Source organism: Podarcis gaigeae, assembly GCF_964106915.1.
Source record: "Podarcis gaigeae genome assembly, chromosome: 15".
Lineage (NCBI taxonomy): Eukaryota > Metazoa > Chordata > Lepidosauria > Squamata > Lacertidae > Podarcis > Podarcis gaigeae.
The window spans coordinates 40717341-40737882 of NC_139692.1; the positions used below are offsets into that span (position 1 = coordinate 40717341).

The window sequence follows — 20542 nt, forward strand, 5'->3', positions numbered from 1 at the left end:
TATTTTTCTACATTATCTGCTCTCTATTCATTAGGAAAATACAACCTCTACTGCTGCTACGTTTAGCAATTTCAATCAGGTTTCCCCCCGTTTGTTTTTACTTTTGATTTTACAGTAATAAAAAAAAAACTTCATGAAAATAAATAAATCCATCAATTTGGTGGTCTGGTGGTCCCATATGGTAAGGTTTTGTTTCAACTTGGGAGGGAATCAGACAAAGAGGGTTGGGAAAGGCAGATGGTGGCAGGAGGAGATGATGAGGTTAGCAAATACAATCAGCAACCAGACGTTAGCGGTTTTGACAAGTGCCATTAAAGACAGCCAAAATAAAGCTGTCGCCTAAATGCTCCATGTAGGGGAATTCAGAGGGAACCTGGAGCCCATCAGTGCTAAATCTTTTAACCTCCACAAGAGAAGAGGAACAATCTCCAACCATCTACAGAATAGGAGGAAAGGGGATGTCTAGCAACTATTAGTGGCGCTCCAAGGGTAGATTCACATTTTTTAAAAAACCGAAACAAAACCAAGCAATCCCAACAGTCCCCAGGTATTTGTGAGGGAAAATGGGTTGTCTGACCCACAATTCCTGTATAAAAGGAATTGGCTATAAAAGGAGCAGAAATGGCTTCTTCCCATACCTCTAAGAAGTTAGTTTGCATTTGTCTCCCTCTTCTCTCTCTCTGAGGAGGAAAACAAATATACTTTTAGGAATATTAAGTTATGCTCCAGAAGGGAAAGAATATATCTCCAGCAAAGAAATTTCAAAGGCAGACTCCAGCATGAAATCATTGCCTCGAGTTTTAAAAGATGGTTCATTCTGTTTGAGAATAAATAGAGTCAATGGTTTTGCATTTCCCTTCAGGTGTCTGTTAACTTAGCATGCTGGGGGGGGGGGAGTATTGCATTATTGGCAATTAGTTATTGCTCAACTTCTTTTGCAGACATTTAGGCTTCCACTGAATTGCCACAGAATGTACTTTCATTGCCACCAGCTACTTTGATGGTGCTAAGCATCTGCTCAGGGTTTAGATGGGAGAAACCTTGGGACCACAGGGCTCGAAGGGGGTACAGCCCCCCCCCAACCCAATACGTCAGGGGCCGAGAGTCTCGCAGGTAGTTAGCAATGCGATTGGCAGGTGACCACAGTGAGCCTTTGACAGTGGGGCAGTGTCCCCCCACTCTCTGCTTCCTCACCTGGGTTTTGCTCTTCCACATCCTAGTGACCCCTGCCCCCCCAGCACACCCTTTTTAGCATGACAACCCCCCCCCAATCATTTGACCCACCACTGCAGTGGAAATTGCAAATCGGACAAAACAGGATGATTGCTCTGGAGAGAGACTAGAGTGATTGGCAATGGCCGGGTTTGGCTCCTTGGCTGCTGGTTGCCGACCCCTTACAGAGCTCAGCCTCCACCTCTTAAAACTACGCAGAAAGAGGGAAAACAGTGCCTTGTCTCCACACATATACCAGCAGCTGGCAGAAGGACAATTAGGACCTACTGGTAGCTCTCCAGGTGATTTGCAGTAAATAAGCAATGATACAGAATCCCAACCATTTAGCAATGCCAGCAACAAAAAGCCTCTCCTTCCCTTAAATGAGGCTGCTGAAATCAATAAAGCTTTGGGTAAAAAAGGAAATGTGTGTGGGTTCCAGTTCTGGGTTGAGGATGTTCTCGGGGGCACCATATTCTGTTCCAATGCTAGATCCCACAGAGAAAGCAACAAGGCCGGAGGGGCAAGGCTAGGTTGAAGGTTGCTGGAGCACGGACAGGCCTGTCAAAACTGGGAGCTGGCTGAGGCCTTGTGAACATCTGTCTCCAGACTACCTCTTCCAGGCTCCACCCCCTTGTGGAGAACATCAGAGGCTCCTAGGGCCAGCTCTCTGGCCTGAAGATGAACACTGCTCCTACATTCTATAGCTTTCATCTTAGTTTGCTCCTTCCACCACCAGACTGGTGATGTGTGTAGGGAGATATCTGGTTCTTCAAAGGAAGGTGCTTGTGAAGATCTGGGCTCTGGCCCTATAAGTTCTTGGGGGCTGAGAAGTTCTTCTGGGGGGCTCTTGTCCAATAGCTTCAGGCGCAACGGTCTCCTTATGTTCATCAGTCCACTTTGAGCCTGGAACCTGACTCATCTCTCCATCTAGTGCCCCTGCAGCCTCTGACTCAATGTCCAGGTCACTGCTAGATTCAGGGGTCAGGATAGTGCCCACTTCGCTGTTTCTCTATTTTGCATTTGACTCTGATTGGTGCATCTTGGGATTATAGTGAAAAACAAAGTAGATTCAGCAAGCCTACCCACTCTGCCCACTCCTACCGTACACCACCTTCGTTCCATAATGGAGGAAAGGAAGGAGAGACACATGCTGAATAAATTTGACCCCAATTCTTTGCATTTTAAAAAATACGTCCATGTGTACACATACCTGGCAACTGAGAATAACACTTCATGAATCTGATGACATGGACATCTGATGGTGTCATAAAAGTCAATGCCATAACAAATCCCACTAGTCCATAGGTGGTGCTGAACTTCAGCCCCCATCAGCTGCAGCCAGCACAGCCACAAAGTGCCCTGCCATCTGAGCTATGGAGGGTGGTCACAGGAGATGGGGCTTTCTCAGTAGTGCCCCCTTGCAGTGTAATCATATGGGGGGACCCTGTGGGGATGAGCATGATAGCTACAGCAGGGAGCCCTCCTTCACTCACGAAGGTTTCCTGCGCATTTTAAGGGTGGAGCTAGCACATTCATCCCTCTGAGCCCCATTTGCACAATTACTGTGCATGGTGTCAAGAGTACTTGAAAAAGTCTTTTGTGAACGCCTTTCAGGTGCCAGGCAAAACCTTTTTCTTAATTCTCCCAGGCTTTAAAAATCTGATACTTTCCATCCCATTTTGCTGAGTTTTGACACGCCTGTTACACTCCCCCCTTTTTTTAAGGTTATAGCTTTTCTGCCTGGTGTGGATTTTAGCTCCTTTTAATTGTTTCAATGCTGCTAATCAAACTGCATCTTAGTTATTTTGTTTTTAATTTGATTTGACACTTCTTGTCCATTGCTCAGAGAAGGCAAGTTACGGGGTGACTGTTAAATGCAGTAAGTAAAACAAACTCTCTCCACTGAAGTGGAATTTCAAATTTATTGGCTTGCATGTTTACTCTGATAGAGGAAGAATCCTTCCATTTTGTTAGGAAAGAAAATCCTAACAGGTGTATGTGAAAGGCTATTTGAAGTTATTACAAATATCTCAAGTATCTCACTAATACTGATACCAGGGTGCGGTATATTATTATATTATATTATATTATATTATATTATATTATATTATATTATATTATATTATATTATATTATTATACACTGTGATCAACTCCCGCCTGGGAACCAATGTCCCCACTGTGGAAGGACATATGGATCCAGAATTGGCCCCCACACTCACTTATGGATTCATTGTTAAATTTGTGCTTATGGAAGACAATCTTACTCGGCTACGAGTGATCGCAAAAGAAAGAGAAAGAAAGAAAGAAAGAAAGAAAGAAAGAAAGAAAGAAAGAAAGAAAGAAAAGATAATAAATTTATACATAAAGTAAACTTCAATAACTGAACTCACCAGAATAGGCAGGTGAAAAAAGCAAATCAGGCTAAAGCAGTAAAAACATTTCAAAATGCTTGAACAAACTAATCTATGTTTTAACTGGGTGCCAGAATAACAGCAATATTGGAACCTGGCAAGCTGGCAAGGGGAGGGTATTCCAAAAGCAGACAGCCACCATAGAAAATGCTTTATCCTGCATCATCACACAGTTGTCTCATTTTCACACTCTCAACAACCTTACAAGAGAGGAAGACTAGCTTAACAAACTTCACAGCTGGGTGGGGGGTCTGAACTCAGATCTCTCTGGTACAACTCCAACACTTCACCCACCAAAGCCCACTGACTAGAAAAGTTATTAACTTTGGCTGGATCATACCGCAAGTTCAAATTTATTTTATTTTTTAGAGAAGGAATCTCCATCCTCTCAACTCATACTGATAAAAGAGGCCTGGGACTAGAATCGTTTATTACAGTTTGCCTGATGACTTCCAAATGTTCTTGTATCGACCGCTCGAAGATAGAATTTCTGTTGCAGAAATTACATCCGACTGACAAAGAAATTCAATCTCAGCAGAGTTTGGCAATGTTTCCCTCTCTGAAGCACAAGATGGTGTTTTGGAAACTACAACAGAAACATACCACCCCGGTCTACTGTGCATATTGGACAGTTTGTCCAAAAATAAAGCAATGAAGTAACACTTGAGTGAATACTTTTCAACAGTCAGTGAGGCCTGGTGGGTTTACCTGGCGGCAGCGGCAGACAACCAAACAATGTTCTGATGAGTGCCAGGAGACTAGATCTTGAAGTCGCTACTTAAATTACCCACAGTGACTTGGATGCGTTGCCACTTTGGGGCATTGTGGGAAATTTAGATGGTGCTTCCAGACCAGGTGCCGATTAGAGTGCTGTTTGTCCAGTCAAAACCTATGCCACAAGAGTATTCAGTCCTTGAGTCCAGCTCTTCAGGGTCTCAGGCAAAAAAAGGTCATTTCCCCATCACCTGCTTTCTGATCCTTGTTTAACTGCAGATGCCAGTCATCCTAACACTGGGAACCTCTGCATGCAAAGCAAGTGCTTGATCACTGGGTGACAGTTCCTCCCGGCGATTGCTCTTGCTTATAGAGAAGCTTTGCAGCTACAAGTGCGCTACAATCAAGGTTTTAAAAAGGGCATCTCTTTCCATTCCGCCCCACCATATCGGTTCCACACAGCACCGTTTTCATTCCGCTGCAGTTTGGATTCCACAAAAATGATGTTATTCGGCTCACTGTTCACCATGGCCAAATTTAATAATATGTTACTGTTAGGAGAGTCCACGTCATTCATTTCATTAGGGCCTGGGGGTGCTCTCATGAAGGTACTGGGGGGAAATGATGGCAAGCAAATTGAGGACCGGGGGCAGGGGAATGTTGACAATGAATACCAATCACATTCGCCTGCCTCATTATCATTCCTCTTTGCAGATGGGCATGCAAACTGACATAATTCCCAATACCATTTTCCATTTTAATTGAATTCTCCAAAATCCCTAAATACTAGTGACAGCTTCCATTCTCTAAACAAATAAAACAAGGCTGGCTCTATTCATCTTCCCTTCTACTCGTTTTTAAAACTGGAGGTGCTTGGAACTGAACCTGAGACTCAGAGAAAAGAGAGTTGTCTGGCATCTATTTTAGTATGATTTAAGCACCAGGCAAATATATATTTTTAAATTTTCTCAAGCCTTTTAATCTGCTTTAGTTTATACCGCCCTGAGAACCCCTGTGATGGGGTGCCCTATAAACACTGTAAATAAAGCAAAGTAAAATAATGTGAAGGTTCCCCACACTCCACTCCAAACATGAATGCCATTCTGTGTTGAAATCACACCCTCAGCAGCTAGGAGATTTCCCATAGTGATAACAAAGAGGGGTTTGTTAATGCTGCAATTGAGGGGTCAGCGGCAGCTGCGTCCAGGACTGCATCATAACAGTTCTAAAATACTGGCTGGCGACAATAGCTCTCATTAGAATACAGAACAATTAGAATGTTGCATTTGTAATCTCAGCATCTGCTACTGAACTCTTTTTAAGCAGATCTTCATAATACAGAATCTACTAGAAGCTGCGTCTAATTCAACCACCTCAAAATTGCACCAAAAGATTGCTTTAATTGGAAGCGCGGGGGGACACCCAGTTCATTTTCTTCAGGCAAAAATAACCATACAATGTGTTAAAGTAACAAAAAACCAAACCAAACCCCAAAACAAGCTTATTCGCTCCCCCATCTCAGCACGCTTCATAAGTCTTACTGTAAATCAAAAGGCTTAATTAAAAATGAGGAACTGGAATGTCAGAAGCGTGGCCAGCTGCTACTGGAGAGTTCAGTATTAAAACATTTTTAATAAAGACGTACAGTAGCACTGAACATTTCATTTTGTTTGTTGCGTTGGGTTCTGCTTAAAAATGCAGTTTACGGCTAAACAAAATAAGATCTCAGGGTCTCTAGAGGCATGTTTGCTTACTTTAATGTTTATAGTGTGTCTCCTAGAGATAATTCTATTTAGAAAATGTTCAGAAAAGGTGACCGACATTCAAAACTTGGATGGGTCCAATAGAAGTCCTTATTTGGCTTAGCTCTTTGTATACATCTATGTATTTGTAAGAGAGATTTCTAATTTAAAAATCAAATGAATGTGGAATGCAGTATTTTGGCTGTAAAACACAAAATTCAATATGGCAATATGGTAAAGTTAAGCGGACACTGTGAATCTCTCTCTCTGGGCTATATCACATGAATGAAGAAATCTTTGCTGATTAATTATATTAGTCAGTTAATTGATCAATCAATTAATCTTCATAGAAATATAATAGCTTTAAGGAAAAACACATTTACTTTTAGAGGATACACACACACATCACATTGTCTTAGAAGAGGTATTCCCCAGTGTCTATCAGATGAGAAAAAATGCTTCTTCTAAAGTGGTACTTGCTATCATGGTTTGGTGCTACAAATAACAAAACATTAAAAGCCTACTGCTCTCTTAGTCAATGTTACCATTCTCAGTTGAGCCAATTAAAAAAATGAGCCAATTAATCAAACAAAAAGCTGTAGTTATGTGTGTATACAACAAACTGTTTCTATGTGGCTTCCTCCTGGCTGAGGGTTCTTAGGCAGCCACCTGAGCCTTTTTCAGGATACTCTATTCCCTCCCCCCATTTCCACCTGGTTTTCCTTTCCTCAACAGAGAGTTGATGATCTGTAGCCACTGAGTAGGCTTTAAACTATGTTGGGCTGTTGTAATGTTTTTGAAATTCTGCAAAACATTATTCCCTGAAGTCTGCTAGGAGATGTGGGTGAAGGACATTGTTTTAGCTACATGAGAATTGGCACTCAGAGAATGAGTTTGCTATTAGAATATAGGACATGTAAGTAAAAAAAAAGGGGGGAAGGTAAGGGATCCCTGGACGGTTAAGTCCAGTCAAAGGCGACTATGGGGTTGCGGCACTCATCTTGCTTTTAGGCCGAGGGAGCCAGCATTTGTCCGCAGAGAGCTTTCCGGGTCATGTGGCCAGCATGACTAAACCGCTTCTGGCGCAATGCAACACTGTGACGGAAGCTAGACCATTTACCTTCCTGTCGCAGCGGTACCTATTTATCTACTTGCACTGGCGTGCTTTCGAACTGCTAGGTTGGCAGGAGCTGGGACAGAGCAACGGGAGCTCACCCCATTGCAGGGACTCGAAATGCCAACCTTCTGATCGGCAAGTTCAAGAGGCTCAGTGGTTTAGACCACAGCGCTATCCGCATCCCTTTGACATGGAAGTAAAGGTAATTAGAAGCACAATGCCATCAAAATTTGGCACTTTTCAGACCTCTCAATTTCCATGGGCTGAGTATTTAACTGTGCCCTAGATCTTTTCATTTTCTTAAACTGTAATTACTCATCCTGGAACTGTAGGAGGGACAGGGATACGACCTGATCTAGCAGGAACATCTCATATGCAGGTCCTAGTGAAATGAATGGGAAATCTGAGAAAGCCAATTTTGCTTCCAATGGGGCTACTGCATAGTGTCCTATTGAGTTGTGTCATAGGAACATAATGACTGTCACAGAGTTATAGAATCATAAGAGTTGGAGGGGGCCCGAAGGTTCATCTTGTCCAACCCCCTGCAATGCAGAAATCTCAACAAAAGCATCTATGACAGATGGCCATCCAACCTCTACTTTAAAACCTCTAAGGATGGAGAGTCCACCACCTCCCGAGAGTCCGTCCCGTTGCTGAACGGCTCTTACTGTCAGAAAGTTATTTCTGATGTTTAGTTGGAATCTCCTTTCTTGTAACTTGATGCCATTGTTTAGCGTCTTAACAAACAATAAGAGCCGTACTGGATCAGACCAAAGGCCCATCTAATCCAGCATCCTCCTCTCACTGGAAAGTAGCCAACTAGACCAATGCAAGACTTCCCCTGGGTGCTCTGCCCACATTTTGTCCTGGCGCCACCCCTCCCCCCCCTTCACCCACCAGTGTATGTGGCCCTTGGAAGGCAGTCCTTGAGGGAACACAGCCCTTGGGCTGAAAGGGTTTCCCACTACTGTCTTAGGAAAATGGACAATCGCTTCCAGTTATAACCCTATAGGCAGCTCCAGACATTCTAAAGAAGGACACCAGTTGACTGTTCCTGCGTTTCTAATGTATATCTCAATTTTTTGAGGGGGTTCTGCCTTCATCAGCTGCTACCATGGTCAACCATGAATAGCTGATGAAGGCAGAAGCCAAAATGTTTGCCACATAAATTAAAAAAAACCCTGTTTTGTTAATCACAGTAACGTATATATTATTTAAGTGATTAACCAAATCCTAAGAGGGATTCAAGAGAAGCTTGCATTAGTGCTGCTTGGTGCTTTTATAACTATCTATGGGATATACTCACATGTATACACACACACCTTACAGATGAAAAATAATTTTAAGCTGGAAACTGGCCTAATGGGCACATCTCAAAGATGAAAGACGGTAAGGGAAGAGATGGAAATATAGGTTACGCTGTCAACAAGAGTTTAGTTAGAAAACCTAAGCCAATCCGATGATTTTCATCACATCTTTTCAGAAAGGTTTGTCTCCTCCTAGATTTGTCTACTCACACAATTCTCTAAACCAGATTATAAAGCTAAATCCAACCAAAAAAACCCTTAACGGATCAGGATTTCATTTCTGGCGCTGCAAAAACTTCAGTTGTGGCCAAGTCTTATCAGCTATAGTGGCAGACAGATTACAGAAGATGCGGTTCAGGATAAGTATGAAGCACTACCCGGCTTAAACCAATTACGCACTTAGGAGCAAAGTTGTCAAACCGCAGATGATTGCCAAATCCGCACATTTAATTTTCTCGGCACTTACATATTTCATGGGGAATTATACTGCCAGTGCCGGCTTTGGGAGGGACAAAGACAGCTGGTTAAAATAATAACAAAAACTTTTATTTAAAACCATTACGGGAATAAGTGGGATATAAAACAATGAAGCCGGGTTTAGCCTGAAGAATGCCACAAACAGAGGATGAATAAAAGGCCAAATCCAGCCGGCTATGAGATTTGATTTCTCCCTCCAAGGCAACATTTTACCCACTGCATGTGTTTGCTTGTTGATGGATATTTCCATTAATTATCTTGACAACTGATTCTCATCTCCTTTAAAAGGAGAAGCTGTGTATGAGCCCATCCATTATAATAATAATAATAATCCTGATCTGTCCTAATTATGCTTCGTGGAACTGGAGGCTCGAAAAATGGAAGGCATGCAACTGTAATTCAGCTTCTAGGGCTTGCTACTGCCTTACCACAACTCTGTGGCTCCTGAAGAACATTCTGCTACATTCTCAAAAACATATGACCAAGAGAAGAGAAGAGAAGAGAAGAGAAGAGAAGAGAAGAGAAGAGAAGAGAAGAGAAGAGAAGAGAAAGGGGGTGGGGGTAAGAAGGCAGGCACTGTACAATTTAAGTCACATAATTAGCAATTATTGCCTGCACACTCCCCAATAGAAAATCTGTTGCAAATCAAGGGAAAGAAACGTTAATGAGCTACTTCTGGGCTCCTTGCTCTGGGTAATGCGTTTGCATAATAATGAGGTGCAATCTGCTGAAAAACACATAAAGGACAAATTAATAAGGTTGTCATTTTTTTGCCCGATGATGCTTAATACAGTTTTCATAATCTGCTCAAGACAAAGGTCAGTCACTCAGACACAGCCGATTATGCATTCGCGTGGCAGATGAAATCTTTATTAAACAGAATGATGAATCTGATTAACATGCGCTAACAAATATACAGTCTGCAGGGGGAAAAATGAGCGCCGCCACCTCCTGCAAGCCTCCCTCACGTCGACTATTAAGGCTTTACTCAGATTGAGGTCAGACTGGTATTCCCAAAAGGCGCATTAAGCTAAAAGTTTGCCAAATGTGGCAACATGATGAACAAAACAATATCCTGTTATATAAAGAGTGGCTGCCTCGACAGCTGACCATCTAATCAGCAATGGTAACAAGCCCTTAAATAAATTTAGAAAGAAAAATAATAATAATCTTTTTTACAAAAATAAATGCGGCTAGCGAAACACAGGGGAAGTGTTATTGGATAATCAGCAGCAGATCTCAAGAAATGAGAACACAGATGGCGCCAGGTTCTTGGACTACATCTTATGTTTTCATGACTTTTTCGACATGGTTAGTTGATATTTTACTGGGAAGCACAGCGTTCCTCCCCAAATTCTGTTAGCTGAGGGACACTTCTTTGCTGAAGTAAAGTTGAATGCACAATTCATTCTTAAACCTCAAAAGGTTTACCTTTTAAAGTGTGAAAGAGTAAGAACAACCCACTCCCAAAAGAACAGAGGAACATAAGCCACTGGTCAGACTGTTTTGCCTATCTAGCTCAGTATTTTCTACTCTGACTGGCAGAGGCTCTCTGAGATCAAAAGAATATCCTTTCTGCACTTGGTACCTGATCCATTTTAAAGTGAAGATACCAGGGATTGAATTTGGGATGTTACCAGGCAATGTTACCCCAACTTCCAGCAGAAGCTATTTGAAAGAAAGGCAAACACCAAAACATGCAGAGATGCAATGGGAAACCTCCTACAGTAGTTGTATGGGAGATCTGGGCTCACTGGAACCTTTAATAATTGAAGTAATCTATAGTAGCAAACTAACAGCTCTTGTGCAAGCATACAGTTTAGAAATTAATGTGTACATACATACTTCCCCATTCAAAGATGCAGTTTAAACAAAACCATCAAGTCTCTACTCCATGGTTGTTTTAAGCCTTTCTACTGATGACTGCAGCAAGACTTTTTAAAGCAGGGGTGGAGTACATGTGGCTATCCAGATGTTGTCAGGACCATTGACCATTGGCCAGGCTGTTTGGGCTGAAGAGCCTTGAAGTCCAAAAGCATCTGAAGGGCCACAGATTCCCCACCCCTGCTGAATCTTCTCCCATCTTCTCCAGCATCCAGTTAGCACAGTGGCCAACCAGATGCCCATTATGGGAAGCTCACAAGCAAACTCGACACCTTGCCTTTCATTTCTCATTAGACTAAAAACCAAATCACTAGGAGCATTCATGAATTTTGGCATCTTTTAACCTCTCAAGCTCTTCTTTTAAAAGAAAAAGAAAAAGCCTGAAGTAGATTTAGTATGTTCAACAAAATCTAACATTCTTTACTATAGCTTTCAGTGTATCTTTTCCCCTCATAAACATACAGTACCATAGAATTAAAGGTATCCTTCATGCCAAGTTAGCTGGTTTTATTATATGCTATTGCAGACGTCTGTCTAAATGTAGTTTTTACAGCAGCAGGTCAAATTTCACCTATGAAGCCTAAGAAAACCTTGAGGACACACATTTTTTGCTATTATATGTTGTTCCACAATCACTCAATCTCCCAATGTGGGAGATATGGTTATATACATTGTCCCTTTCCTGTTCCTCTTTAAAGGATCTAAACAAAATTAAATTTATTTTCAGGAAAGGCTGAATTCCATGAATATTCTTTATTAAAAAGTATTGTGTTCATAGGGTTATGAGAACTACTATATAATGTAGATTTGGAGCCAACAGTGGTATTGGACGCTGAACCGAAATAATAAAATTTAAATAATAAACAAACAAATATTGGATTACCAACTCTCATTATCCCTGATCATGGGATGTGATAGCTGGGGTTGAAGAGAGTTTGTAGTCCAGTAATATTTGGAGGAGTGGGCAGTCTGGTATAGGAAATGGACCTTCTGGTATACTTTGAAGTACTGTTTGTGGCCGACTGAGATAAAGACTGCAAAACCACCTTTAGATGTTCCTCATGTTACAGGGGTCCAAATGGCCTCAACTAGAAGCTGGGCATTTAGTATTGCCAATGCCATGCTGTGGGATTTTCTTCCAGCAGAGATGCGGCAGTCATTCTCACGTTTGACTTTCAGAAGCTTATTTTTTCCCCTGCTGACAGGCCTTTGTTGTAAGTTGTATAGAATTTTAGTCATTTTAATTACTTGTATTTTTAAATATTGCTGTACAATGCTCTGACATTTTAGGAGAGGGCAAATTATAAATGCAGTTATAAACAGATAAAGTGGGTGGGTCCAATTTGCATTTGTATTACAAACGAGAAGGGCTACCTGTATCTGGCTTTTGATGCACCAGATAAATTTGATTTGCTGGCGGCTGGGTGCCACTGCCAGAGCCAGTTATTTTAGCCCCCATTGGAAAACACTGGGAGGCCGTTTGTATGAGATACGGTTTAAACATTGCACATAGTAGATAAGAGAATGTTTTCCAGATAGCATTCAAAGATAAAGCTGCATTCATGTCTTAAAACGAAACAAGAGAAATGGGGGGAGGGGGAAGAACCCACCAGATTCAGATTATATTTTGCAAAGACATACTAGAAATAAAAATGTAAAATTATTACATATTAATTATCACCAGACTGTAAAACAACCTGAGAAACTGGAAGATAATGGAAAAGGCATGTTTCTTACAGACAGAGAATATCCAAGAAGCATTGCCATATTTTTATGTCACAAAAAGCAACTCTGAAGGTAGCAGTGGTACATTCATCTAGGAGCCTTTTTGTATGCAGGTAAGGGGCAACGCAAAGAGCCTCATAATTAATCCTAGTCACTTTTTAGATTTGCATTTATTGACAACCTTCACTAAGCCCTGCAGCACGCCCCTTTCAAAAATTAGTTTGTGTATGTGCTTTTTAAAAACATGCTTGTGATAGAGGATCTGCTGCTCAAAGAAGAAAAGTCAAAACTCCCTCTGGATACATATGTACAGTAGCTTTTTGGATAGCAGCCAAGGGATATAATAGTTGGGGAAATATCTGCAGGAGCTCTTTTACCTTATGATTTCACCGCTGCTTGATAAACTGTCAGTGTTTCCTATAGATGTGCAAGTCACGCCTTATCTGTGATGATCACCTTCTGTTAATGTACCCAATTCATAAGCACAACCCTTAAAAGATTCCGCAGCCTTTTGGCGTAGTTTCCAAATTATTTTCTTTTCTACATCAGCAGAGGATTCATTTTCCTACTACTTCTGGAATTACAAAATCAGAATGTCTGCAATCTGGAAACAATTCTCAGGCATTGCATTTCTCAAACAACAGCCCTCCATAGGTGTGCAACAAGTCAATTTTGAAATGGGAAAGGGGAGATTCTAAAAAATAGGTTGCCCGCTGGGCATGCCCAAACTCTTAGGTACAATCACAAATATCTGAAAGGCCACCTCCTTCCCTACAGATGCTCTTGGGTATTAAGATCAACAGAGGACCTCTTGGTAGTTCCCTCTCTCTTGGAAGTTTGGGAGGAGCGTGGTACGAGAGGGCCTTATCTGTGGCTGCCCTTAAGATGTGGAGTTCTCTCCCCAGGGAGGTGTGCATGGCACCTTCACTACATAGCTTTCCTCATATGCAGAAAATGCATCTCTTTACCCTAGTCTTGACACCTGAGATATATGGACTCACCCTATTTTTTATTGTAAATTGTTTTAACTGATTTTAACCTTGTGCTTTTATATTGTCGTAATTGGGAAATCTGTGGTTAAGGATGAGTAGTAGTAGTAGTAGTAGTAGTAGTAATAATAAAAAGTAGCACACTAAAAGGAGATTAATAGTAAGATCTTACCAGTTACTTAAAGCAATATTTCTCACCTCCAGAGAATATAACACAGTACCGACTTGCAAGCTGGAACTCTCAGCATCTCCTTCATAAGCATGAAATAACAGAGATATAAACTAACACATTAAAGGCTTTGCTGTGTCTAAACACACAGTGTAATAATTATTTTAAGAGAGAACCTATTGGTCTCTCATCACTTAGCACAATAATAACAATCATGAGCTCCAACAGAAATAAATTAGTCATCATCGTGAAAGCACAAGCCATTTGGATCAATATTTTATTGCTTGGAAACTTACATACATTGGGAATATAAAAAAGTATTAAAATAAAAGACTTGCCCAACATGACTGCATTATACAGAAAGCACTTTATACCCAGCTGTTCACTGTTTTAAATAGGTTTGATGAGCAGATCTTGTCTTACTAAGATCCATTGAAACTTTGCTAATTATAATTGTGGGAGGCTCACAGTTAAAGCGCTGCTTGGTGATTATGAACAAATATAGAAACTCCATCCTTCCTTAACCTTTGTAGCTCTTGACCATTCTCTAGCCCAGTTTTCTTTCCTCTCTCAGGCTGTAATTAATGCTTGATATAGATGTTAGTGCCACCAATTTTTTTTTAAAAAATACTTTTCTCCCTTTTATGGGCCCTAAATGCTAACTATTTGTTGTGGGACGGCCTGCTCATTTGCTGAATGCAACACATGTGACTCTTTAGGAAACGCTTTGTTCAAGGCTAACAACACAGCAGCTTCCAGTAAACAGGATAAAGCCAATTCTTTGAAATTCCCATTCAAATGTAAAATATCGTATATCAGCATGAATTAGAATTGCCCCCAGATTTGTTTAACAAAAGTCAGGGGAAAGCTAGCACCGATTAGGGAAGTTTTCTAGGAGTGTCAGAAAAATCTCAGGCTGAAACTGCGACTAGACTGTCCTGTGGGGCAATGAAGAAGAGCGCTGGTGGGGTGGAAGCCACTGCACTGTCACAAAATGTGAGAAGTCCCTGTTCATGCAGGGGGGGGGGGGCTACCTTGTGGCTCCTGCTTGCGCTGTGGGAACAACCTAAGCACCAGGCCTTCACAGCATTGGTGTTCTCAAGCAGAGTCAAGAGAATATGTGAAGTATCACAAGACAAAAAAAGGAACAGTCAATAAGGGCTGTAGTGATAGACACACACCTGGCTGCCTTAGCTAGCCAACAGCATACGGTATATTTTTGTTGGGTATCCTGTTTGATCAAAAGCGAAACAGTACCAAGCACGTAACCAGTCTCTGAAACACAGTTCCCTGCACATGAATCTGGGACAGATTTTGCAAGATTTCTGCTCCCTCTCTTCTGGAACCACTTTAGTGGCATGAGAATTTCCCATCACAGCATGGCACGGCTCCTTTGCGTACCAAAGCTACCCACCCCAGAAACTGGAGCAGTTTAGGGAAAGGAAGATATTGTGCATTGGAGGCTGGTGTCCATTGGGGCTGGCAGGGAAGAGAAAGCAGGGAGCGCAGGAGTAGGTGGAACTGGAGCCTATGACAGACTAGGTCCATTAATTCTGATCTTGTCCCCATCCTCTTGCTTGCTAAGTTCTAAGGTGACACCACTAACATTAAGGAGGAGGAAGCTGACTCCTGGGCTGGCTGAGGATAGACTGAATTTGATGGGAATTGTCTCGTTTACCTAACGGGCAGCCTCCACTGGAACTGTGTCATGGAGAAGAGGATGCAAGATTAGACAAGTCATTGGCCAGATCCACTCATTACTTAACCTGATTCCAACTGGATTACTATAACTACCACTATAATCAAACTTGAAAATCTACAAATTGTTTCCGACTTTACCTGTCAGTGACTTGGCCCCTCCTTTAATAGATGGTTTCCTGATTCTTCGTTTATATGTTCTCTGTACTTTCAGTCCTTCAATAAATTCAGGATTTGATTATTATATTGCACCAGTGTGACCAAGAATCAGTGATTTCATGAGGCATTCCCACAATTATTCAAATTATTATGCATTTCCACCACTGAGGACAACTTGGGTCAGGTTCTTAACAACACAACGTTATATTCAAGCCCCATTACATACCTTTTTCACACACGGAATGAAAACTTATAAACCTGGCTGGTCAGTGTTTATTTTATCAATATTTTTTAAGTGCTTAAAGCAATTAGCATTTTGTAACCTAAATTCAAAGAACCTGATTGAAAGGAGGACTGAAAGGGTTTTGAAAAAACACCACTGATTCTACCTTTATATGTACATATATGCAATATACATAACAAAGAATTCTAAAATGAGTATATTTAACTTCAGCACTTCTTATTATCTGTTCCATTTAAGAGAAATATTTTTGATGAGATGTAGAAAATGGTAAATTTAAAAAAAATGAAATTAGGCTGTTATGCTGTCATATATTCAACAGTACGAAGGAGGTTATGCTGGCATATGTTCAACAGTACAAAGATTTCTAAGGGCCAGCTTACCCTTTGTGTGACAAACACAGATATTTCCTGTGGCAAACAGAACAGAAACATATTTTTCTTCCCAGGGAGTCCTGTTTTGGCCACAATTTTCCCTAGATGTTTAAGGATCAGCAATTGTCAACCATACTTTACATATTTCTTATGCGAAACACAATTGATTTGTAAAGTGTTAAGAAGCTCTAAGGGGTGATTCAGAGAGCACATCTTCCTAACAAAACTGAACACATCCTCAAGGCTTCAACACAGCCTTCCTTGATTGTTAGATGTATATATAAAATAAGAGCATGCTAAGTAGGTTTAAGAGGTGATGAAAATAATCTGGATCTGTTTATACTGCTGTGTTCTGGTCCATCTAGCACATGATGTATTAAAGTAGAAACAACAGATAAAGAGAGTGGCATTTTTTGCACACAAGCAACAAATTTTGGACCAGTTTTTCCCATTGCATGGCAACTTCTGAAGCTACCACACAGTGAGGTCCATATGAAATCCAGTTGTTTAAAAAACAAAAAAAAACATGTAGCAGCGATTCTGTGTGGCTACCATGCCTCAGCAGACTACTAATATTTTTAGCCAGCCCGCAAAATCTGCTGGCTGCAAAGCAAATTTTTGCATGGATCCTCTTCAACACTCCCACCCCCGCTTTATTCAGGTGCAGCATTCTCCTGCAGAAAGGAAGCAATCAATGAATTGGGCTGCATCATAATTATTTGAAAATGGTATATTTCCTGAACACTTCATTGACCAGCTTCCAGTTATTTCTAGGAATAGCCCAGTGATACAAAGCAAGGCTACTTTTACTTGTGACAGACACACAAGAGAACTTTCCCCAGAGTGCTCACATGAGTAGGACCTGAAGGTCCTACCCATCAACTGGTTACTTCAACTGTAACCACGGCAATCATCATGAATCTGGGTTTAGGCTGCAACTGCCTCTGTGCTGGCCACCAAAAGCAATAGCAATAGCCTCCTCCTCTCTTCCCTGTAGCATGTTGAAATGGAAACGCATGACATGTCACCGCCATGTTGGCTATTTCCATTTCTCTGCTCCACATCCTGATTGCAGGGGTAAGGAACCTGGATGTAACAAGATATAACAAAGATAGGGAACCATGCAAGATGATGACACAGTGCCACACAATTTACATTATTTAACATCACCAGAGAGAGAGGAAGGAGGAAACGCTCTCTTTTTTTTCAGATAATATCCAGTGATTCTTACTTAGGTATTGTTTTCATTGTACTGGTTTTCTGAAAAACTGAAGCCTATCCCTAACATCAGGAAACAACCATAGCTCCATGATTTCTAGCTAAACTAAAAACTCATTCCTAAGGGGTTCCTCCACCCCACCCGACTACTGATAATTAAACTGGACAGCGGACACACCTTTGTTTCGTGATCTGGAAAGCTTCTTTCTCTTTGCCTCCTGCTCAGCTTCACCTATGCTATTAGTACTATGTCCAGCTGCTCTGACTGCCCCTCCAGTACTCTCACTGCTCTGCACGATTCCAGGCTCCTCTGCCTTCGTGTCAGCATCGGTTTTAATGCTGACCATTGCATCTACTAGCTTTAGAGCACTGGTTTCATAAAGCTCTTCAACTTTACTAGAGCTTGCAGTTTCAAAGGAAATCCCAGTCTCGCTGCAAGTATGAGTTGACAACTCCTTTTTCTGTACTGATGACTCGACACTGTTGAAAAGTTCAGGTGTGAAATAGATACTGTCATCGTTGGCATCTGTCTCTGCAGCTATATCTGATGTTGAAAGGTTCGCGTTTCCTCTCACTGGAGAAAATGCCACGTCCCTCCCCTCTTCGTGAGCCCAGAGCTGCTGCTCAGTAGGATATTCTTGAATGGCCTTTCCAGCAGAAAAGCTAATCGGTTCTCTACATGGTGACAATCCAGTTGCCCTGTGTTGCTCAACCAAAGACACATTCTGCTGGGGTTCATTTGCAACAAGCTGAGTACTTTCATCCATTGGTATCTTTGGTTGGCATTTAGCTTTGGAGAGGTCTTTCTCATTCAGGGCATGCAGGGGTGTTGAAGTCAATGGTTTACTGAAATACTGTTTTATACTGACAGAGGAGAGCTGATTATTTGCTTTCTCCCTCTTGTTCTTCCCGATCAAGGTTTTGGGTTTGGAGTCAGTTAGGTTTTCTTGCTTTACAGTCTGGCTGAATGGCTGAAGATCTGGAATAGAAGGGCAGAGGCATATAACTAGCTGGATAAACAGAAACAGGTAATAATGAATGCTTGTCATTATTTTTAGCATGTACACATCAGAAAACACTGTTCAGTTTCTAGAACAAGGGTGGGCAACTTGTGGGATGATGGGAGTTGTTGTTCAGTAATATAAGCAGGGACACATGTGCCTCATTCCCGCTTTAGAGTTATTTAACTCAGTGGCTTTCAAACTGTCAGCCTTCAGGAAACCTCACCAATTTTTCTGCCATTAAATCCCTGCACATTACAGAGAATTCTGTGGCATGTTCTAGGGCAAATGCAGTTCACAAGAAGCCCTGACCAGGCATTTGGGGCCTCAGTGTTGCGTCACAAGAACAGAGAGTGTGCACCAAACAACATCCTATACTCCTACTATGACTGCTCATTGCAAGGGAAGGCTTCCTTTCAGGAAATCTTGCCTGCCATTACTCATTTTATTACTAAGGAATCTCTGACCAGTTTTCCCTCCGTTTCAAAACCAATAAACTAGATTAAACTCTTTGTGGAAAAGGAGAGGCACATGTTCTCAACTAGCTGTTACGCTTCATTTAGCTTCAGGCTCATTACCCTATTACTCAGTTGTAGCATCTTTTCTCCACCTGGTCTTGTCTGTCTAACTGACATCTTATTTATGTATTTAGTCACCTTGTGCCAAAGCCTCTAGACAACATTCAATAAAACTAGTGAAAAACATCCAATACAATCAGTACAACTAGTAATAAACCGAGCAAAACTAAACTGCAATAAAAACAACTCAACGCTAGCGTAAATAAATACAGACACCCTTACAAGCAAAAACACATCACCATGAGAGAAACAAAGACATAATTGAATGATGCTAAAATAATATTATAGTGTTAAAAGATGATAAAAATTATTAAAAGGCTTGGAAGAAGAGGAATGTTTTCATCTGGTGCCAAAGAGTCACTGAAGGAGGCACCAGGCAAATCTCTTTGGTAGAACATTCTACAGACAGGAGCCACCCATTAAAAGGCCCTATCTCGTCATCATCCTCCAGAAAGAAGTTCCTTTCAATTTTGTTTTTTTTTTTTTTATAATAATTTTTATTAAGGTTTTCCAAATTAGAACAAATCAAAACAAATTAAATCCAATCTATTGCCAATAACTAGGACTTCCCCTCCCTACCCCCTCTTGTGTTCCAAATCTTCCAAATAAGCAATTAAATTCAACAAATTCTTATCCCCAAATTACACTCTTCATCAATAACCCAATTTATCCAAATTCCCATCCCCTAAGATCGATCTATACCCTTCAACGAGTTTCCCCCTTTCAAACATAGTACAGATGGAAATAAGATAAATATAAATAGTAATTTTACAGCCTTTGGATTCCAATTTTCCCTCCCCTCTTTCCCCTTTGCGTTTCACCTATCCCTCCACTTCTAATATCTTCCTGGAGTTCCCACATTACACTATGTCCCTCAGGTTCTTTGCCAGTCTTTAATTACGGATGTCCAATCGTAGAAGGAGTCTATCAAATAAGGGCCCATTTCTTCTATCCAGGTTTTTATATCCAGGAGTAAAAACTCCAATTTTGTATCCATAAGCTTGTCAAACCTGAATATCCCAAATGTTCCCCCAGTTCTGTCCAGTTCTTGTTGTTTCCTTGTTCTTATCAATCATTCTCCTCCTTTTTATTTCTCTGTTCTCCCACAGAAATGTTCTTTTTCCAAAAGTTTCTAGTGTCTCTGCAGAGGTTTGTTATTCTTGAAGCAAAGCATTACATCATGTTCCTTTCATTTTCCAACAAATAGTTCCATTGTTTCCTGTAGTGTGTAGACCTCTGTAGACAAAATAGTGTTCCATTCCTGCAGTTTCCCAGGAGATTGAAAGTTCCATTCAACTGTTCACATTTCCTGTGAAAAACACATGCAATGTCCCTCGGCTCCTCTAGGTGGATTGCAATAACAAAGTTCCCTTCCAGAATCACATCCACCAGACCAAGTAGCTTGTTGACCGATATTTAAAACAGTTTGTATTCAATTTGTAACAAATATAACCGGCAAAGTCCTTATAACAAAGTCTCTATTTTAATCTTCCTTTTTGACAGCTCTTTGACAGCTGTCAA

General features: G+C 41.1%; 1 protein-coding gene across 12 annotated transcripts in view; it reads right to left on the reverse strand.

The window, feature by feature from the left end:
• The window catches only part of BRIP1 (BRCA1 interacting DNA helicase 1), a 222354-nt gene that overhangs the window by 89383 nt on the left and 112429 nt on the right, over nt 1-20542 (reverse strand). For 5 of the 12 annotated variants that reach the window (XR_014558454.1, XR_014558455.1, XM_083715016.1 and 2 more), the window contains exons 20-22: nt 17621-18421; nt 15592-15666; nt 13756-13834 (exon numbers count right to left, since the gene is read on the reverse strand). Coding sequence is in view for 6 of the 12 variants with exons in the window: in XM_083715016.1 (XP_083571142.1) it covers nt 13756-13834; nt 15592-15666; nt 17621-18421 (955 nt within the window). In the remaining 6 variants the exon portion in view is untranslated. The other 7 variants (XR_014558456.1, XR_014558459.1, XR_014558457.1 and 4 more) reach the window with 6 other exon arrangements.